Raw genomic sequence first — 23,472 nt, forward strand, 5'->3', positions numbered from 1 at the left:
TGAATGAATATGCCACAGCTGTAACAAACTTCCTCAAGACTGTGGATGAGTATATGCCTTTGAGCCCTTTGGGGTGGCGTGGTAGCGTAGTAGTTAGCACAATGCTTTACAGTACTTGCAACCCAGGTTCAATTCCTGCCACTGCCTTAAAGGAGTTTGTGTGTTCTCCCCATGACCGCATGGATTTCCTCCAGTGGCTCTGGTTTCCTCCTACAGTCTAAAAATGTACTGGCTGGTAGGTTAATTGGGCATTGTAAATTGTCCCATGATTAAGCTAGGATTAAATCGGGGGATGTGGTTGAAAGGCCAGAAGGGCCTATTCCACGCTGTATCTCAATAAATAAATAACTAAACATACTGGACTTGCCCAAGTCAAAAGCCGTGGTTGAACCTAGAGATTCATAGCCTGCTGAGGGCTAGATCTGTGGCATTCAAGGTTGGTGATGATAACCATATAGGAAGTCCAGTTACGACTTGTGAAAGGCTTTGAGTCGTTGGTCATGGCCAGAATCAACTCCTGCCTAAGCAGGGACCTGGACCTGCTGCAATTTGGATATCACCATAATAGTTCTACAGCATCTGCAATCTCACTGGCTCTTCACTTGGCCTTGGATTACTTGGATAATAGCAATACCTATGTCAGGCTGCTGTTTATTGATTACCGGTCAGCTTTGAACACAATCTGGAGGCGGAGCTTAGGAGAGTTAATGACGCCTAACAGCAACTCCTTTGCTTGCATCTTTGGAAACAGCTCTATTTCCATCTTCGTATCTCTATTTTTCCCTTTCAGGGTTCTTTTGAAGACCCTGACCCAGACTTACACGCTGACCATGGTTCTTTGTGGGATTGGGACCCACTCTCAGGGTTCCATAATTGGCTGTTGTTCGGCACACCAAAAGCTCGGCCTAAGAGTCCAGCTTGGATTTGAAAGCCTGGGATCTAGGGGCTCTGGAGACGGGTGGGTCGAGGGTCGGTGTAATGACCCGTACGTCGTCAGAGGAGTCGAAGTATCTACAGCTGTATGCCTGGAGACCCAGGATCTTTGCGATCTTCAGGCACAAAGCTCAAAAAAAGTGACATAACAGACATTTAACATCGTAAACCAGCAAGTTGTTTGTTATGTCTCCCTGCTCACTGGGAAAATGGAGACACCTTTTTCTCCCATATTAGGGAGAGAGAGAACCTACGGTATGTCGAATACCGGGTGAAATGCGAAGTCTTTGGGGTAACTGCAAGACTTTGGCTTTGCTATTGCTTTGCTCATGCTTGAGTGCTCAGTGGTGGAGTCGATGCTTTTTTTTTGCTGGTGGGGGGAGGGGGATTGTTGCTCGCTGTTGCTTACGCGTGGGAGAGGGGAGCTGGGCGGGGGGGACTTCAGGGTACTAACGTTTAACTGTCATTCATTCTTTGGGATACTCGGTTTTTGTGGATGGTTGCGAAGAAAAAGCATTTCAGGAGGTATATTGTATACATTTCTCTGACATCTGAGCCTTTGAATCATGCCCTCAGTTCTAATCTGGGCCTCAGTACCTCGCTCTGCAACTGGATCCTTGCTTTCTTTACCAGAAGACCACAGTATGTGCAGATTGGAAATAACATATCCTCTTTGCTGATGATCAACACTAGCGCACCTCAAAATGTGCACTTACCCACCGATCTATTCTGTCTTAACGACTGTGTAGCTGGGCACAGCTCATACTATCAATTTGCCAATGACACAACTATTGTTGGTAGAATTTCAGATGATGATGAGGAGGCGTACAGGAGTGAGATAGATGGCTGGTTGAGTGATGTCACAACAACATCCTTACACTCAACGTCAGTAAGACCAAAGAATTGATTGTGGACTACAGGAAGGGGAAGTCAAGGGAACACACCCCAGTCTTCATCGAGGGATCAGCAGTGGAAAGGATGATCAATTTCAAGTTTCTGGATGTCAACATCTCTGAAGATCTATCAGTATATTGAGCGGAGACTTGGTATGTCATCAAAGGCTTCTACAAATGTTTGCAGATTACCATGGAGAGCATTCTAATTGGTTGCACCACAATCGGGTATGGAGGGGCCAGAGCACAGGATCAGAAAATGCTGCAGAAAGTTGTAAACTCAGCCAGATCCATCATGGGCATGAGCCTCCCCAGCACTGAGGACACCTTCAAAAATAGCTGCCTCAGGAGGGTGGTTCCATCAATAAGGACCCGCGTCATTCAGGTCATGTCCTCTTCTCTTTGCTAGCATCAAGGAGGAGGTAGAGGTGCTTGAAAACAAAGTTTCAGGAACAGCTTCTTCCCCTCCAACATCAGTAGTGGAAAAGGTGAGCAGTTTCAAGTTCCTCGACGTCAACATCTCTGAAGCTGTATTCTGGGCTTAACATATTAATGCAGTTACAATCCACCGTCAGATTTCTGAACGGACCATGAACACTACCTCTCTTTTTGTGCTACTTATTTAAATGTTTTAATTTACAGACTTACTGTAATTTATAGTTTATTTTATTATTATATATTACAATGTACTGCTGCTGCAAAACAGCAAATTCCATGACATATGCTGGTGGTATTAAACCTGATTGTGATTGTGAATCTGATTATATTGCTAATATACCATAGCATTCATCAGTGTATTCAAATTAGAAGAGCAGCGTTGTTTTTTGGTTTATAAAATCCAGTGTGCATCATTTCTAATCTGATTTCTGTTTCTTCCTTTTTAAGATGGTCATGTTGTGCAAGAAAACAAAGAGATATTTAAGAATTAGTCTTTACATCACACTGTTGTCATACACATCATACTAGTTAGCTATGAAGCAGGATAGCAAGTGGCTTGAGAAAGAGTCTTTGTCAGTTAGGGAAAAATGTGTGATTGGTAGAATGAAGGGTCAGAAAATTCATTCAACAATGGGCATTCTTCAAGTGTATAAATTAATATCTTTTTCTTCAAGCATGTAAAAACAACTTCCCAGCTCTCTTCTTCACCCTCCCCCCCCCCACCCCAGGTTTCACCCATCACCTTGTGCTTCTTTCTCCCCTCTCCAGCTTCTTAATCTGACTCCTCATCTTTTTTTTTCTCCAGTCCTGATGAAGGGTCTCGGCCTGAAACATTGACTGTACTCTTTTCCATAGATGCTGCCTGGCCTGCTGAGCACCTCCAACATTTTGTGTGTGTTCCTTGGATTTCCAGCAACTGTAGATTTTCTCTTGTTAATGCAAGGCATCTGTTCAGCCTGCCAGAAATAGTTCATTTTTGTTTGTTCTGTTGATGTATGTATATAGTGATATATTAGTAGTATATAAAAGAATAATTTCCTCCACTTTCATCTCCCCAACAAGAGCATAAGATGTGAGGTCTGAAAATATTGAATTTAATAGTGATTTCAGGAAATTCAGAATATCCAATTCAGAATTGACTTATCTTGAACAGGCAGCTCAATCCTGCTTAATGAAAATAAGGGACAGAAGAGCAGTGCATTCTGTCAGTTAGTTGAAATTTCAAAAAATGTAACAAGATACATTTTCAAATTCATGTATGGATATGATAATCAAACACCAAATTAGTATTAACGCTCATTGCTATGGAATCATAGCAGAGTACTGTGTCGTGGTGAAGGTGTCCTCACAGTGGTTTTAGGCAGAGTGCTTCAAGATTTTAACCCCATGCCATCTAGGAGAATAAAGCTTTGCTTTCAAGTTAGATCATGTGGGGCTAATAGTATTTCTTTGCTGTATACACTGCAGCTCCCGGAATGCGTATAGTGAAAAGAAACTTTGCTTAAAAACTGGAGGATTTGATGCTGGTCAGGTGATAATGAAGCTGTTGAAACTACATTCATGCAAACAGGTGGAGGGGATTTCTTCACGTCCCTGGATGATTGCTAACATTTGGTGGGTGGGGAAGCAAGTCCTGCCCAGCAGTATACCCAGCTCCTGATTTGCCTTACTTAGCCAAAGTTTCTGTGTAAATGATCTAGTTAAACTTCTTATCAGTTTCTTCACCAGGAGATAGACCATTGAAAACTTGGTGACAATAATGCCATTGATTGTCAAGAAGAGGAGATTGTATCCTTCTGGAAATGTGAAAATTGTTGTTCTGCATTTTCAATTGATGCTTAGTACTACCCCTAGAATTAATCATAGGTGGAATTTCTGTGATATTGGCACTCGTGAATTATATCCTTGCAAGGAAAATCAGGTGTGGCGGTACAGCCTGAATTTTCTACAGGTTATTTGCTGTCTCAAAGGATCTGCATGAAAGAAGTTGTGTCTTTCCTGAGGCTGATTCATTTTTCTCCGCTCATGACTTTAGTCAAGTATAAACACTGTGCGAGTATCTACAAATTCCACACTATAAATATACAATTTTTCAAGTAGTTTCTTTTCTTTCTAGACACTTGAGCACACAATGTATCTTAACCTCTAACTCAACTTTTCTTTTTTTTTTTACATAGGAAGCCCGAGAAAGGTATACAGTACTTGATAGAACGTGGATTTGTTCCTGATACTCCTGTTGGTGTTGCACACTTCCTTCTGCAGAGAAAAGGCCTTAGCAGGCAGATGATTGGCGAGTTTTTGGGCAATCGTCAGAAACAGTTCAACCGAGATGTTCTTGAGTAAGTGTTGTACAAAGATTTGTGAATTTTGCCCAGTTTGAAAATACCTGATCTCACATGTATTTCTATGTTGCGTGATAAACTCAAGTTCCAAGTAACTTTTGTGTGGAATTTGGGTATGGAATCTTGATCATGACTTGGGAGAGTTCCCTTGCTCCCTGGAACAATTTTGTAGAACTGCTTATAGATATAATACAGCCATATGGACTTCAGTTTATTATCTCAATCAGAATATCACACAGCACACAATAGTTTTCCATCAGTACCTGATAGACCTTGTTTAACTTTTTTGAAATATTTCTTTGAAACAGTCCCCTGTCCCTGCAGGCTTCAAGGCAGCCACCATTATTCTGGTGCCCAAGAGAGCGATGGGAACGGTCCTAAATGATTACCACCCAATGGCACTGACTTCAACCACCATGAACTGCTTTGTGCGGCTGGTAATAGATAGTATAAAATCCCACCTTCCAGCTAAATTGGACCCTTTCTAGTATGTCTACCCCGCAAACCGGTGCACCAATAATTCCATAGCCTCGGTCTTCCACTTGGTCTTGTCTCACCTAGAACATGATGTTTCATATGCCAGGAGGTTGTTCATCAACTTCAGCTTGGCATTCAACACCATCGTCCCATGAGTAAACTTCCCACATTGGGACTTAACACTCCTCCCCATACAGGATCTTGGACTTCTTGACAGAAAGACCCCAGTCAGTCCGACCTGGCAACAACATCTCAAACTCCGTCACACTGAGCACTGGTGACCCACAGTGCTCAGTGAGCTTAGCCTGCTGCTGACTCATGACTGCACTGCCAGATCCAACTTAACCCACATCATCAAGTTGGCAGATGATACAAAAGTGGTTGGCTTCATCAGCAACAATGATGGGTCAGAATACAGAGAGGAGGTAGAGAGGCTTGTCAAATAGTGTGAGAACACCAACCTGAGTCTCTACGTGGACAAGACGTGCCTCTTCCCCAGGGCACCACTGCTCAATACAAGAGGACGTGGCTTTAAGGTAAGGGGTGGGAAGTTCAAGGAGGATATTAGAGGAAGGTTTTTTACTCTGAGAGTGGTTGGTGCGTGGAATGCACTGCCTGAGTCAGTGGTGGAGACAGATACACTAGTGAAGTTTAAGAGACTACTAGACAGGTATATGGAGGAATTTAAGGTGGAGGCTTATATGGGAGGCAGGGTTTGAGGGTGGGCACAACATTATGGGCCGAAGGGCCTGTACTGTGCTGTACTATTCTATGTTCTATGTAGATGATTGTGGATTTCAGAAAGCCGCAGACAACCACTCTCCAGTGGACATCAGTAGCTCTGCTGTGGAGAGTGAAGAGTACAAACTTCCTTAGTGTGCACATAACCTGGACTCATAACACCTGCTCAATAGTCAAAAAGGCACAGCAGTGACTACACTTTCAGAGGCAATTGAGGACCTTCGAGATGCCTCCTCTCTGGCTGTTCATTGTGACGTTGCAAGGCATTGACCACAAGACCTCACAGAGGATTGTCAAAACCACTGAAAGTATCATCAGGGTCTCCTTCCCCACTACTTGTGACATTTACCGGGAGCATTGTATCTGAAGGGCCCAAAGCATTGTTGAAGATCCCTACACCCATCTCACAATCTTTTTGACCTACCACCATCAGGAAGGAGGTACAATAGCATCAGGACTAGGACTGCCTGACTGAGTAACATCTTTTTCCTTCAAGCTGTGAGAGTAATGACTACCCTGCCATTATCAAGGTCTTGTCACTTGGACAGAGATCTGTTACAGTTCACTGTTTACCTGTGCCATGCACTACATGCATTTTGATTTATATTTTTGTTTAATGTACTGTGTGAGATCTTTTATTACTCTCCTTGGACCAGAGGAATGTTGTTTCATTGGTTGTATGGATGTACAGTCAGATGACAATAAACTTGAACTTGAACTTTTGCATACCTTGAAATAGAGCTATAAAAATGTTGATACATTGGGTGTTCCAAGTATTTGACAAAGAGATGTGGGACCTATATCCAAGTTGATGTCCAACTAGGGGTAGGCATTTGAAGGTGATTGGATTACTCTTGCTGTCTATCCTTATGTTTTTATTGCTTTGTGATTATATATAGTTGTGGCTAAAGCAAGTGGTGAGCTTTCTCCTTGATTCCCTGTGACTAATATTAATCTGCTGATTGCTTCATTGCCAGTCACTCTGGAATTTTCTGATGTTTGGACCAAATCTGTGCAGATATCTGGAGTAAAGTGATTCTTGCAAAATCTAACATGCTGAACAGGCTATTTTTAAATGTTTCTTAAAAGCACAGTTGACAAATTCATTGCATCATCTTTCTAGTAATTGAGAGTTGGTTGATTGAGTTGAAATTAACGAGGCTAGATTGATGAGCTAAAATGACAGGATCTGAAATTTGGGTAGAATATTGATCTTGCAAGAAAAATATATTCTTGACAAATTAATGAATTTGTAATGTGTCTGCCTAAGGCTCTTTGAAAAGCTTGACCAATCTTTGTACGAGACAAACCTAAATCATAGATTTTGCATTTTTTTGCATTTTGTTTTCATCACCTTTAATTCTTAATTGTGTTTTCCAATTAGGCTCACTGCTGTTGAGAATTACATGTTTGAAGTATATTATAAACATTAAAGATCTGCAAATGTTTACTGCATTGTTATAATTTAAGTTTTTTATTCTCTTGAAATCAATGCCAAAGAAAGCTCTCAACTGAAATCCTCTCTCAGTTTGAATAGTATTATAACTTGGTGATGTAAGAGACTAACATAATTCCATATCATTGTTAATAGCTGATTGAAGCTGTCATCAATTCTCTTCCAACTTTAACTTCCTGATGTAGTAGGGATAAATGTTAGACTATACAAAAGAGCTATACCCTACTAATGTGGTTTATTAAAAATAAAAGTTATGCAATAACAAAAGGTTATTTGCACAACTCCTACCTTTATACCCTTCTCTTGGATACCTGAGTACACACCCTTAGATTAACTTGATCTGCTTACTATAACCAAACTCATACAGCAGGATTAATCTGTAGTTACAATGCCCGTGGTGTGCAGTTTTACCTTAATAGATCAGAAAATAAGTTATAACTGACTTAGCAATGACAAACATCCCAAATACTTGAAGCACAATTTATGATTAAGGCATAGATGTATTTTGCCAAAGTTTACGCAAAAAGATCAGCGATCTGTAGAACTTCCTTAACCATTCCCTAGACACTCTCATTCTCCCCTCCCCTAGACTCTCTTTGCTCTCCTCTCCATGCCCCACCCCTACTGACACCACTCACTACCCTCACCTCTTTGACGCCCTCTCAAATGTGTATACACAGAGGATGCATGCTCACTGTCATATCTGCAACGTATGTGAAAACAATTTATTAGTTACATCAATCCTAGTATGTATTAATTATTTTATTGCAAAAACTTCCTTTCTTGTTATATGCAAAAAAGAGATTATGCAGCTTTGAGTTCAATATACATTAAGAAACATACAGAATTTACTCAGTAAAATCAATCTGAATCAAGTTCTGACAAGACTTCATAATGGAAGGTATTGAAATATTCCTTCTGTTTTTCTTTCCATGAATGTTGTCTGCTTTGCTGAATATCTCCAGCAGTTTCTGTCTTATGACAGGAAACAGAATTTAGCATTCTAGCCTGTTGGAATTCTCTTCTATATAAATGTTGTTGTTCAAGTGAATTATTTTGAAACAACTGCTACCTTATCAGAATTGACCGTCACTACCCTTGCCTTAATTTAGCATAATCTGAAAGAGTGAGCAATATACACAATAGTAATATAAGATGCAGTCAGTATGAACCCAATGTTAAAAAGCCAAGCCACTTCTCTCTAACTTTAGTATTGATCATTTGTTCTTATTTAATCCTGTAAAATTAATTTTTTTTAATAAACTTAAAAAAAATTGTGGTTATGTAAAATCACTTTAGATTGGTATTGTGAGATATTTTTTGAATGAAATCTTTATTCTTGTACATTTGTCATGATCTATTTCTAACCCAATATCCAAAATATTATCTGGACTCCTTGGTTCAGTTTCACATTTAGTAGATTTCTAGAACTAAATTTGTGCTAAATTTACAGATTTTCATCAATCCTATAAAGGTGGCAAGAAGAATTAGTTATTTTAGCTAGTTTTTAATATAAAAAACTATATTACTATTTATCAATTATAGCAAATATTTTGTGGAACTTTTTCAATAGGTCAAATACATACATAAAAAGTCTGTAAGGCCAACACAAAGATAATATTAAAAGTTTGTGCCTTTTCTCAACACTGTTTCAGTGTTCTTTGTTAATAGTAGCAGCTGAAACAGTCAAAGTGGAAAGACAGCAATGGTTCTGTGACACTTAATTGGTGAGAAGTGAATGGTTTTGTTTCAATGGCAAAACCATTCAATGGCAAATCTAAGGAAAAAAAGATGGCAGGTCAAAATCTTATGGCTGCTACCACTGCTTGTTAATCAATTGTCTTGATTATTCCTTGTACCATTATAATGAACAGTTTTGTTGATCTTCCAAAGTAGCTTTACAATTTGTAACTTGATTTCAAGTTATTTTATAATATGAAATATATTATAAGATCTTAGTTCTTTATTAAAGTTTTGTTGCACTATAAATGCCAGAATATATTTTAAGAGAAACATACCATGCTATGATTTTTATTTCAGCTGTGTAGTTGATGAGATGGATTTTTCAGGAATGGAATTGGATGAAGCACTCAGAAAGTTTCAAGCACACATTCGGGTCCAAGGCGAAGCTCAGAAAGTAGAGCGTCTTATTGAAGCTTTCAGGTACACAGCTCTCAGATGATAGGCATCATCGCAGAGGCAATCAACTGTGCAATAGAGTTTGATTCTAAGGGGTAAACTGTTGTCATGCAGCAAGAAGTTCTGAAAGAATATGCCATTTACACAAGGAACTTAGTAAACTATTTTTAAAGATTTTTTAAAGAAAGTATTTTGCACTGGTTTATCTTTTACCATCTGTGAAGAGCCGTCTGGAGCGTTGCAGAAAAGAGTATGAGTATGGGGACAGTATGACTTACAGTTCCAAGCAAAAACTTCACCCAAAGAGTCCAAAAGGTTTCTCCAAAGCTCCCTGCAACGTGGAACTTTAAATTGTGTTTGCTTTGTTCCATTAGTCAGCACCAATGTATTTTAGCAGAACAGTAGTTCCACTATACAAATATAAAACAAAGCTATTGGTGCCCACTTTATTCAAATATATTGAGGTTTAATATTGAAATTCTAGTGGTTACTTAAAATAAATAAGAACTGATTATTAATCACTTGGATTATTATTTATTAATAGGATCAAACCATTCCCTATGAAAAGTTAATGAACATTTTCTCCTTCACATCTTTATAAATATATCAGTCTGCAAATAATTCATCTTGAGAATATATTATTTAATTGATGCTTTTTTAAATTGCAGTGGGATATTTATATTGTATGATGATCAAAAGGGCCATTTAATGTTTCCTCTTTCATCATTTGAATAGCCCTATAAATTTAGATTATATTTGATCAATGTCTGTTGTATAATGTTATTGTAAATTTGAAGTCTTTGCAGTTCATTTGATTATATGTTGTATGTTACCTGTGTTAAGTTCAGTTCCTGGTAGAGCCATAGGTAGAAGTACGCTAGGAAATACCTGAGAACTCAGGGGCCTAAGCAGAATGTAGCTGATTATTTGATGTGTTACTTTCAGCTGCTTTCTGCTGTCAGTACAGGCCACTTGACAATGCCATCTTCAGCTCTGCAGTGCTTCTGTTCTTGCTTTTATGGTTAGAAATGAAAAAGCAGAAAAAGAAACAAAATTTATTACATCAACACATCTACAAGTTTAACTACTTCAATGATCTTTTTGGGACCTTCTTGGAGGTGTCAGCATGGTTTGTGTCCCTCTTGGGTCACAGAATTCACAGCTATGATCTCATATGGACTGTTTTAGCAAACCAGTTGGTAGTCAAGTTTGATAAGAACCTAGCATAATACTGCAGCTTACCCTGGAAGTACCTAGGTTCTGTAACCTTCAGGTATTAAGTTATGTTTGTATCCTTGATAAGTTTCCATCCATTTTTATCTGCCCTGTAAATATGAAGTAAAGAATACTTGCTTTGTTTTGATTATGAAGTATGCTTGAGCATACTCAACATTTCTTCCTGAATTGTATTGGTGAACAATATGTCTTTTTTTTTTATTACAGAGACGATGTATTCCATTATCTTGTCCACAGTGACTTGGAAATAATTTGGAAACTACTTGACTTCTTGCAGCTTTGAGTTTGCAGATCAGCCTTTATGAGTATTATTCATTAAGCAGCATTGCATCTTTGTTAATATTGAGCTGATCATGTGTGTTGGACAGGTCAAGTTTACTAAAGGGCTTTGGACCGCCAACTTCACACATAAGTCTTGGGATGTATTCTAGCTGTGTGCCGGGTAGTCATCACTGAGAGAGATAGTGTTACTTGAATTAGGAACTGCTTCAATGAGCGTCAACCAATCATTCTGCTGTATTTTTTCTTGCCTTCTATGTTCCTTTTTCTGAAGTTCTTTCTTTAGCTTTGTCTTGAAGTCGTGGAAAAGGACTTCAGTACATCAGTTTTCCACCATGTCAAATGCAAATAAAGGCTTTGTGTGCCTCAGTGCAACTGAGAATCTTTTGAAGAAGATCATGTGCTGTATCTGCATAGACCAGGGTATACTGAGCAAAAATTGAACAAGACTTGAGTGTCTTCAACCAGTCTCTCTCATTGAGATATTTTTGCATGTATAATCAGCCTCAGTTGTTGGTTGTTTAGTTTAACCATTTGTGTAAAACTACACAAAATCTCCCTGATATCATACTGAAACATAGATAGAACCGTATTACAATTTGGTCATGAAATCTTGCTGAGTTTCAGAAAGTTCTTTGAACTTAATGAATTTATATCTTTTCCGATCTAGAAGTGTCAGTTTTCAAATAAAACTTTTAGCAATTTACTAACTGGTGGTGGATATAAGTTTCTGTATGTGGTTGCATATGAGATTTAAGGCCTCTTTTCTAGGAAATCTATGTTGCTATCTGCAGTTATTATGCATTGGCTAGTGTTGCCTAGCAATCAAACTTTCAGTATTCTCTGTCTGTAGACTGAACTAACACTGAAAAAAAGTCTTTTTTCAAAAAGAAGCTACAAAATTGGAACATCCTTGATTTAAGAAGTTACTAACGTGGTTTACTTCTCTTGACCTGTACAATTCGCACATTGCAGCTGCTTGAAAGATAAATACTGCATGCCATTTTAAGTCTCTTGGAAAGTGGATTAGCACTTTTAAAGAGATCACTTCATGGCAGTTGCAGGCATAGGGAGTAAAAGGGGGTGCCATTACCTCCATCTATGGAGGAAACTATAATTGCATATGAGATCAAACCCTGCAACCAGCAGCAGCCGCCATTAAATTGAATTCCCTGTAGGTGACAAGATATCCCGATTAAAAGACCTCTGCTGGAAATGACTCAATACACTTTAAACTAGGCAATTTTTGCTTTTTAAACAGGTTTATAGACTTTATGTGCAAACACTTAGTATTTTGGGTTGTATACTTCGATAATAAATGAACCTTTGAACCTTTATGTTCCATTCGACAATTCACTCTCTCTTCTCCCCTCTTCCATTGGGCAGAAGATACAAAAGCCTGAAAGCACCAGGTTTGGGGGGCGGGCATGGTATCATAGTGATTACTGCATTGCTTTACAGAGCCAGCCATTACCAATCGGGGTTCAATTCTCACCACTGCCTATAAGGAGTTTGCATCTTCTTGTGACCGCTTGAGGTTCCTCCGGGTGCTCCAGTTTCCTCTCACATTCCAAAAACGTACAGTTATAGTTAGTAAGTTATGGGCATACTATGTTGGCATCAGAAACATGACGGGCTGCTCTACTGCATCCTTGTTGATTTGATGTAAATGACGCATTTCACTGTATTGTTTTCAATGTACATGTGGTCAATAACACTAATATTTGAATCTTTAAACAGCTTCTACCCTGCTGATATAGGAATATGAAATGGTTCCCTAGGATTTTTTGAACTCACAATCTACCTTGTTATGATGTTGCACCTTATTGTTTACCTGCACTGATTTCCTGTTACACTTTATTCTGCCTCTGTTATTGTTTAACATTGCACTGTGCAACACATAGATCTGTATGAACAGCATGAAAGAGAAGCCTTACCTAGGTAATCGTGACAATAATAAACCAATCCAAGCGGATGCAGTTTTGCTGAATGGTTGCCTCGGCAACATTAATGGCATTTCTGTGTGACTTGGAGCCGATGAATAAAATTACTTCAGGCATGCTTACTGCGTGCATAATTGTGTTGTGTGCTGGACAGAATATGTCCATGTTTTTGACACTAGCAGTGATTTTACATAGCTTGACCAAGCTAAGTTTTTACCTGAACATACTTGCCTACAAGCCAAATCCATCTCCTCAGTGCCATTTCAGGTCAATCATTTCAAGTTGTCACTCATCCTGGAACTGGGTAAACAAAACATTTTCTCTCCTTTTGATGCTTGGTCATGCTGTTCTAATCAGGCAGTCCTTTGCTGGAAGGCCATTGCCTGATACCCTTATTTTGTTTGTACTATTGCTGATGGTCAGAATGCATACTTATAAAGATGCCTCAGCTCTGCTCTTTCCAGATGGTGATCATGTGAACTTCCTTCACTTTGCTTCTTTGTTCTGTGGTTCCCAGCATTGCTCTCTCTAACAAGCAGAATGTCCTCGAGAGCTTGTTGGAAAATTTGTCGTCTTGTCTCTGTCGACTCTGGAAGGTGATACTGGGAAATGGAATGCAAACAGGGATCCAGAATTTAGCAGTGATCCAAACTCTGGTCCATGCGTGCTCTACTCTTCACCCGCATCACAAAAATGTGCAGATTGTTAGGCTCACAGGTCTATGTAAAATTTCCCTTGTGTAAGTGTAAGAAGTGAGGAGATTTTATAGGGATGTGAGGAGACAACTACAGGAAAAACTAGTGAAGTGATGGGAAAGCTCAGTCTGCTGCCTCTTACATTGTGAGGAAACGTGGAAAATTTCACAGAAACGAATATTCACTGACCTTTGGTGGCATTTGGACAAGCATGGGAAAGTGTGCAAATTGGTTAATGGTTTCATTACACATTTCTTGTCTGCACAACATTTTTGTCGGTATTGCATCAAATGTTTTTCTAATGCATTAACAGATGATTACTTGTAAATCTTTGTTCACAGTTGATCACAAATAATTTCTTTTGTAGTTGTTACCGATATTATGTTATGTAGTGACTTCACAGAATAAACTGTATTTCAATCCTTCTATTGTAGCCAACGTTACTGTATCTGCAATTCTGGAGTTGTGCGACAGTTCCGAAATCCTGATACAATCTTTATCCTAGCCTTTGCAATAATTTTGCTGAATACAGACATGTATAGCCCTAATGTGAAACCAGAACGTAAAATGAAACTGGAGGACTTTGTCAAAAACTTGAGAGGTTAGTGACATTGAGGTGCCTTTGTTTGAATTTTTATTTTCTTGAACTGGCTATATTAGTATATTTTTTCTGAAATTAATTTCATCCATTACTATGAAGAGATTTTGTGTTAAATTCCAGAACAGCTGTGATTGGCTTGAATACAAAATCCATTAGACACTTAAACTGATAATTCACGCTATAAAAAATAATTTCAAAGTTACATAAATAACATGCACATTCGTTATATTAGAGAAATAAAAGAAGCATACGGTAATTTTAGTGAGGAAATTATTTCCAAATAATGAAGCAATGATTACATTTTTGTCTGTAGTATCAATAAACATAATTAGGAGCCAAAAATAATTCAATAAGTAACTATTATCTGCCTTTCAAACCTTTGTTAAATGTAGATTCTGGGAGTCGGTAAACTGGTTCTCCAATTAATGGTGTTATAAACTGTATATTCTCCATTGCCCAGCAGCAGAGTTGTAAATCTATTTAAACTGAGGTGTATAATCCTGTCACTAAGTGTAATTAATTAATTTAGCAGCATAAATGTGTACCCTCATTTTTAGAATCCAATTTAAAAGAACATTATGACAGCACTTTGAAAGTGTTTAGCTATTAGCACAATGGATACAAATGGAGAAAAAGCATTGAAGTGTTGAAATTTAAGTAAGTGTTGGATTTACAATTCTCCTGCTGGGCAATGGAAAATATTCAGTATGTAATAGCATTAATCACCTCCAGCGTCACATAGGCCCTTGATGTTTAAACATAGCTTTTTATCTCTTTTACTTGAAAGATGGTTTTAAAATTTTGGTTTACCACACCTGCTTATGCAATGTTTCAGCTGAGTGCATTTAAATATACAGAGTAGATAGGAGAATTAAAGATTCTGAAATCCAGAGCAAATGATAAACATTACCTGTATGTTTCTGTTTCCATCTTACTTGTTTTAAAGAAGAATTAATAGAGGAAAAACTAGGAAACGATCAACCATTCCTCCTACTGCAGATCTTGACAGATTTGTGTGGTGCGTGGCCAAGTGGTTAGGCATTGGGCTCATGATCTGAAGGTTGTGGGTTCGAGTCTCGGCCAAGGTAGCGTGCTGTGCCTTTGAGCAAGGCACTTAACCACACACTGCTCCGGTCCACCCAGCTGAAAATGGGGGTTAACCTCGCGATAGACTGGTGTCCTATCCGGAGGGGAGTCTCGTACTCTCAGTCGCTTCACGCCACAGAAACCTGCACATGCACCAGCCTGATGGGCCACAAAGGCTCGGGACAGACTTTGAAATTGTCTACAAATGAAATTGTAGTGTACAAGTCCAAACTAATGAACAACTTTTCTTTTAACTGATGTATTCAAAGAGTGATCAGAGAAGTATCTGTGATATTTATTTATGAGCTTCCAAAAGAGGGAAATTACAGAAGTCAAGGCAAGTTAGATAGAGAGAGAGGGACTTGCATTTATGTTGTTCCTTTCAATACTTCCAGGACATCCCAGGGCTCTGTGCAGTATTTTTGATGAAAAGAACAATAACCAAATTGCACTCACCCATCTCCTAACATTGACAGAATTTCAATGATCAGGAAATATATTTTATTTATGTTGATTTGAAAGGTAAATATTGGTCCAGGTGCTCGATATAAATTCCTTGCTATTCTTTGAATTGCTGCTTTGGGATAGTTTGCATCGACCAGAGAGGGTGGGTTGGCCTTTGTATATTATCAGTGTCAGTGTTGGACAGGAACTAGAGCCTAGATTTTTTTATGCACCGCTCTGTGATAAGGGTCTTAGACCCACATCCACATGACAGAGGCGAGAGTTACAAACTGAACCAGTAATACAAGTATTACTGTAAATAAGCAATTTCTAATGGTGTATTGGGGCCAGTTCTTTTTAAATTAATTTAGTGAGTATTTTTATGTGCAGGAAGTGATAAGAGTTTGGGACAACTGATCAGTTTTCTTATAGCAAGAAACATTAGGAGATACTAGATAAAGGCAGGTTTGTGAGTTGGATTACAGAGTAGCCATATCTCACTGAATAGGGTCAAGCATGGTCTACTTCTGTTTCTATATTCCTGCCATTAACATTACTAAACATGTTATAAAAGTTTGGAAGTATTTGCAAGATAAATGAAATGAGAATAGTGGTGATAAAACTGGATCCTCCTAGTGGCCTTTAATAAGATAAATGGATATGGATGATGGCATAACTGGTATTAGTGAGGGAAAAGCAGCCCGGGGTGAAGAGAGTTAATGAAAGGTGGGGGTGGGGCAATGCAGGTAGCAGGCAATAAAAAAATAGGGTGCAAATAGGGGTTTACCTCCCACTGTAACTGATCTGGGAGTTACCTGAAGCAAATAAAATTTAATCAGGTGGAATTTTTTGCTCAAAGACAGGTAATCGAATGCTTGCAGAAGAAATTTGTAGAAAATAGGCTATCCATAACACTCAACTACAAGGCATGTGCTACCTGCAGATCAAAATGTTTATCTTTGTTGTAAGAGTGAAGAAGAAGAAAAACACATAAAATTTAAAAGTAGCTATAATTTAATATTTTAGGGGCATGTTGTTTATAAAATAAATACATTGAAATTACACCTTGTTTGGAACATATCATGGAATAGAAACATACAAAAGTTTTAAACGAATACCAGTATTCATGTTACTACCTTGTGCAAGCTGTCGAACAGATAATGTTGAATATTAATAACTTTAGTCAATATAATCCTAAATATATGAATTGGAAATTTTAAAGCCACTGGGAATGATCAGGGAAGTGGCATTAATTGGATAACATTTTAAAAAGAGAACTGAATGATTTTTGCATTGCTGTGTGTTTCATGAATTATTAATAACCTTAATTGCTGAGAGTTGGTAATGCAGTGGAACCTTTGCAGCTTGAAAGATACGAACTCCAAATCAGAAAGTTTTATTTTTTTGACTTTTCATACATGCTGCGTATGTTTATTTGACTTTTTTTTACTTTATTTACTGTTGAGTTGTCATAGGTTGTCAAGGCACATTGAGGGGATGGTCAGTTCAGTTGATGTCCGTGTTTGGAGAAAATAAAAATTTACTTGGCTTGACAGATGGTGGGTTTGGTTAGCAAGCCTATCATGCATGGTCTTAACAAATGTGTGACAATTTTCTTTTGCTAAAGGCATCAATAGAATACTCAACTATTATAATTCTATGCAGATTAAAAAATAGCATATACCTGGAGTAAATTGAGAAACTTCTGAACCACTTTAAAATTCCACTATGCACAAAATTCTGATCTTTATGAAATATTCACTGTTGCTTTTGAAGCGTGGAAGAGCTGATAGATGTGAGAAAAATAGAATAGATAACTGTTAATAAGAGACTAATGAGGATTGCTGTAACTTGCAGGGGTGGATGATGGAGAAGACATCCCTCGAGAAACACTAATAGGAATTTATGAACGAATCCGCAAAAGGGAACTCAAGACCAATGAGGATCATGTGTCCCAAGTCCAGAAAGTCGAGAAATTGATTGTTGGAAAGAAACCAGTAAGATCCAATGTCTTAAAATTGTGAAATATATAATTCTGTTTTGAGTAATTTTGAATTTTGGATAACTATTCAGATCTGGCTTTTCAAAAGAAAATACTTTGTCCAGATAGGCCCATTGTTTCTGCCTGCTCCTGCCCCACTGAACTCGTGCCCTCATACCTTGGCTCCATCCTATCCCCTTGATTCAGTTCCTTCCATCCTACATTGGTAACATTTCTCTAACACTGTCGATCTCTTAACTAGCTTTCAATTCTCTGGCCCTGAGAGCCTCATTGTCACCATGGATGTACAGTCCCCATACATTTCTATCCTCCATCAAGAAGGCCTTAAGGCTCTCTGCTTCTTTCTCAATAAAAGAGCTAATTAGTTCCTCTCCACCACCACCCTATCTGACAGAACTTGTTCTTCCGTTCAACAATTTTTCCTTCGGCTCCTCCCACTTTCTCCAGATTTGAGGGCAAGCCATGGGCATGGCTAAGTAGAATAGTCATGTTCCAAGCCTACTGCAATAGTGCTCTTCTTCCTCCACTACATTGACGGCTGCATTGATGCTGCTTCATGCACTCATGCTGAGCTCGTTAATCATCCACTCTGCCCTTAAATACACTCAGTCCATGTCTGACACCTCCCTCCCCTTTCATTTTTTTTTGGTGTGTGCCTGCATGCGTACAAGTCTGTGCGTGTGGGTCTGCGCATTTGCATGTCCGTGCATGCGTCCGTGATGATGTCTTTTTACAAGGCGCGATGCGAGAGAGAGACTGTGTGGCTCGCCACTCCTCACACAGACATTTTCACAGTATTTTCCCTTTATTTTACGAGGTCGAGTTGCGATCTCGACACTCAACCCGGCACGGTTGGAAAGCGTACTCGGGAGTGGACCCAACTAGTTTCGAACTGGGGAACCTCCACTCCGGGGTCTGGCGCTGATGTCGTTGAGCCGCCAGGCAGCCCTCCCTCCCCTTTCTCAATCTCTCAGTCTCCATTTCCAGAGAAAAACTATCAACTGACATCTTTTATAAAACTACCAATTCAGTTCTCTTGGCTATACCTCTTCCCACCCTGTCTCCTGTAAAAATGCTATTCCATTTTCTCAGTTCCTTTGTTTCCACCACATCTGTTCCCAAGATACAACTTTCCTTTCCAGGACATCAGAGATGTCTCCTCCTTCAAAGAACGGAGTTTCCCTTCCTGCACCATTGATGCTGCCCTCACCCACATCTCCTCCATTTACCGAACATCTATATTCACCCCATGTTCCTGCCGCCTTAACAGTGATAGATTTCCTCTTGTTCTTACCTACCACTGCATGAGCATCCACATTCAACACTTCATTCTCCGCAACTTCTGACCTCCTAGGGATCCTACCACCATACATATCTTTATCTCCCCTCCCCCACCCCCGCTTTCCATAGGAATTGCTTCCTCTGTGATTCCCTTGTCCATTGGTCCCTCCCCACTAATCTCCCTCTGAGCACTTATCCCTCTATTCAGTGCTCCAAACTGTCCTTCTAGGTCAGGCAACACTTCACCTGTGAATCTGCTCTGGTTGTCTGTTGTGTCTGGTGTTCTCAATGCAGCCTCATCTACATTGGTGAGGCCTGTTGTAAGTTGAGGGACTGCTTCATCGAGAACCTCTGCTCAATCTGCCAAAAACAGCTTCCTGGTGGCCAAACATTTGAATTCCCATTCCCATTCTGACATTTCAGTCCTTGGCGTCCTCTTTTATCATGATGAGGCCACCCTCAGGGTGGATAAGCAACACCTTACATTCCATCTGGGTAGCCACCAAGCTGATGTCATGGATATCGATTTTTCCCTTCCCCTTTCCTGTCTCCTGTAGTCCTCTCTCCTCTCCTATCAGATTCCTTCCATTCCACCACTTTATCTTTCCTACCCTCCTGGTTTCAGCTATTACCTTCTAGCCACCCCCTACCCCTCCTCTCCCCCCCCCCCACCTTTTTATTTTGGCGTCTTCCCCCTTCCTTTCCAGACCTGAAGAAGGGTCTCGGCCAGAAATATGGACCGTTTATTCATTTCCATAGATGCTGCCCGACCTGCTGATTTCCTCCAGCATTTTGTGTGTATTGCTTTGAATATTCAAAATCAGGTTTAATATTACGATATATGTTATGAAATTTGTTAACTTTACAGCAGCAGTACAATGAAATACATGATAGATAAATAAATATAGAAAAAAAGAAACTGAGTTACATTAAGTATATATGTGTTTGTTAAATAGTTGTTAAAATAAGTCGTGCATTAAAAAAAAGAAATTAAAAAGTACTGGGGTAGTGTCCATAGGTCCAATGTCCATTTAGTAACTGGATGGCAGAGGGGAAGAAGCTGTCCCTGAATCATTTTGTGTTGTCTTCAGGCATCTGTACCTTATTTCCGACAGTAACAATGAAAAGAGGGCTTGTCCTGGGTGGTGGGGGTCCTGAACGATGGACACCGCCTTCCTAAGGCACTGCTCTTTGACAATGTCTTGGATACTACGGAGGCTAGTGCCCATGATGGAGCTGACTAATTTTACAAGTTTCTGCAACTTACTTCGATCTTGTGCAGGAGCTCCTCCACCTCATACCAGATGGTAATGCAGCCAGTCAGAATGCTCTCCACTGACAATTTGTAGAAGTTTTCGAGTGTTTTAGTTGTCATCCCAAATCTCCTCAAACTCTGAATGAAATATAACTGCTGTCTTGCCTTCTTCATGGCTGCATCAATATGTTGCGTCCAGGTTGGTTCCTCAGAGATATTGGCACTCAGGAACTTGAAACTGCTCACACTCTCCACCTCTGATCCTTCTGTGAGAACTGGTTTGTGTTCCCTCATCTTGCCCTTTCTGAAGTCCACAATCAGCTCTTTGGTCTTGCTTACACTGAGTGCAAAGTTGTTGTTGTGACACCACCACCTAACTGGTATATCTCATTCCTGTATGCCCTTGCGTCACCATCTGAAATTCTGCCAACGATGGTTGTATCATCTGCAAGTTATACAGGTGCCACTTGAGCTATGCCTAGCCACACAGTCACTGGTATAGAGAGTAGAGCAGTGGGCTAAGCATACACTCCTGTAGTGCGCCAGTGTTGATTGTCAGTGAAGTAGGGATATTATTTCTCATCTACATAGATTGTGACCTTCCGGTTAGGAGCTACAGAGCCTAGGTTCTGTAGCTTTCTGATCAGGACTGCAGGAATGATGGTGTTAAATGTTAAAAATTAGGATCCTGAGATAGGTATTTGCATTGTCCTAGTGATCCAAGGCCACATGGCGAGCCATTGAGATCATGTCTGCTCTGGACCTATTGTGGCGATAGGCAAATTGCAGTGGGTCCAAGACATTCCTGAGAGAGGTGTTGATTCTAGCCAGGACCAATTTCTCAAAGTATTTCATCACTGTAAATATGGGTGCTACTGGACGATAGTCATTAAGGCAGCTCACTCTGCACTTCTTGGGCACAGGTATAATTGTTATCCTTTTGAAGCAGTTGGAAACTTCTGTCCATAGCAATGAGAAATTGAAGATGTCTGTGAATACCCCCACCAGTTGATTGGCACAGGTTTCAGAGCCTTACCAGGTACTTCACTGGGCCCTGTTGCCTTGCAAGGTTTCACCCTCTTGAAAGACAACCTGACCTTGGCCTCTGAGACAGAGATCATAGGATCACCGGATGCTACAGGGATCCTCACAGTTGTGGTTTTATTCTCCCTTTCAAAGTGAGCATAATAGGCATTCAGCTCATCTGGTAGTGCAGCATCACTGCCATTCATGATGTAGGGTTTCACTTTGTAGGAAGTAATGGCCTGCACACCCTGCCAGAGTTGACGTCCATCCAATGTCGCCTCCAATCTCGCTCAGAATTGTTTACTGGCTCTTGAGATAGCCCTCCACGAGTCATACCTGGTTTTTCTTATACAGACTTCAGTCACCAGACTTAAATGTCACAGATCTTGACCTCGGCAGACTACTTGCCTCCTGGTTCATCCACAGCTTTTGGTTTGAGAATGTACAGTAAGTTTTTGTGGGCACACACTCATCCACACAGGTTTTAATGAAGTCGGTGACAACTTTGGCATACTCATCCAGACTCAAAGATGACTCCCTGAATACAGTCCAGTCTACTGATTCAAAGCAGTCCTGTAAGCACCCCTGTGCCTCCCTGATCCATACCTTCTTAGTTCTTACGACAGGTACAATCTAGTCTGCTGATTCAAAGCAGTCCTGTAAGCGATCCTGTGCCTCCCTGGTCCATACCTTCTTAGTTCTTACGACTGGTGCTGCAGTCTTCAGTCTCTACCTATACTCGGGAGTAGAAGTACAGCCAGATAATCAGACATATCAAAGTGTGGGTGTGGTAGTGTAACACTAACTGTACAGTAACTGTTTTAGTGGGGTACATTAGTGTTGACTCATTTATCCCAAAATATTCTGATTATAACAGTCTATTTTCTGGAATTGATATGTTTCTGAAAATATTTTTTGTGTGAAAGACAGTTGGCTATTTGAATTAGGCATTGCAACTGCAGTGCTACAATTTTGATGAATAATTCCTATTGATAAGCTATACTCTAAGTAGTAAGTATGCTGTCTGCTTTATGACAGTATGATTAAGTAACTGTGGTATGATTAACTTATGTGTTATAAAATTATAGTATGCAAATACACACTTTAAATTTTAGATTTGGTTTAAAATAGTTTGGAGATCTTTTAATGGTAATTTGGATTTCCCTGCATCGCAGTCTTTGCTAGGTTAGTTCCAGTTGTTCCTTTACTGGAAAACAGAAGGGATCTGGAATATGGAAGTCACATTCCAACAGATAATAGTTTATGTACTCATTCATTATCCCAGTGACATTAAGTAGGTCCTTGAGAAAAGAACATTTTAGATTATTTAGATGAAGGGTCTTGGGCTGAAATGTAGACTGTTTATTCTATTGATGCTGCCTGACCTGCTGAGTTCCTCCAGCATTTTGTGTGTGTTGCTTGGATTTCCAGCATCTGCAGATTTTCCCTTGTAAATATCTTTAGAAGATTTTTTTATTGCCAATAATTGAACTGTTGCAATAATAAGTATGTGGAGATTTTAATGTTGTAAAAATACTTAAGGACGTAAATTTATGTTTCATGCAGAAAATGCAGTTTACAGGCCGTATGGCTCTAAAATAGAATTGCTAACTTGACACAGTTGAAGGAACTCTTCAATAAATTACATTATGTCCTTTTATTTTTGTTAATTTATTTAAAGGATGAAGACATTACTCAAAATGAAAGTGAGGGTGTTTTTTTTTATTCCTGTTGCTCTTGAATTAAAGAAACAGTAAACTGTCAACCTCATTGGTGGGTTTGGGCCTGTAAGCCGGACTGCATGATATTGGCAGATTTTCTTCCTTGATTTAAATGGGTTTTAATGACAAGAGTAATTCACAGTTACTGTTAGCGATAACTGCATAAGTACTTGTTACTATAGCCTGTGTGTTTGGTAGATCTATAATAGTCAACCTGTGTCTGTTTAATGTTGATGATAAATTAAACATTTAATTTGTTCATTTTTGGCACTAATTACTCAGCAACAACATTATCATGTTTATGTATAGAAACTACATTAATTTCTAGTAAAAGAGTTAATGAGAATAAGAACTCCAAGGGGAGACACATGTTTGAAAGCTTGAATTTGAGAAACTTCGCAGCAACCTATCAAAATAATGTGATTTGTAAATTGAATGGAACAGTATGATTCAAGTGTGATTCCAGCCTATTTCTGGTTCAGTA

At 39.3% G+C, this 23,472-nt stretch overlaps 1 protein-coding gene across 5 annotated transcripts in view; it reads left to right on the forward strand.

Moving 5' to 3' along the window:
* The window catches only part of iqsec1b (IQ motif and Sec7 domain ArfGEF 1b), a 518,432-nt gene that overhangs the window by 466,182 nt on the left and 28,778 nt on the right, over positions 1-23,472 (forward strand). For all 5 annotated transcript variants that reach the window (XM_063068138.1, XM_063068134.1, XM_063068137.1 and 2 more), the window contains 4 exons: positions 4,442-4,603; positions 9,321-9,443; positions 14,007-14,173; positions 17,561-17,700. In XM_063068138.1, coding sequence (XP_062924208.1) covers positions 4,442-4,603; positions 9,321-9,443; positions 14,007-14,173; positions 17,561-17,700 — 592 coding nt within the window. The remainder of the gene's footprint in view (positions 1-4,441; positions 4,604-9,320; positions 9,444-14,006; positions 14,174-17,560; positions 17,701-23,472) is intronic.

Source organism: Mobula hypostoma, chromosome 15 (assembly GCF_963921235.1).
Source record: "Mobula hypostoma chromosome 15, sMobHyp1.1, whole genome shotgun sequence".
NCBI lineage: Eukaryota > Metazoa > Chordata > Chondrichthyes > Myliobatiformes > Myliobatidae > Mobula > Mobula hypostoma.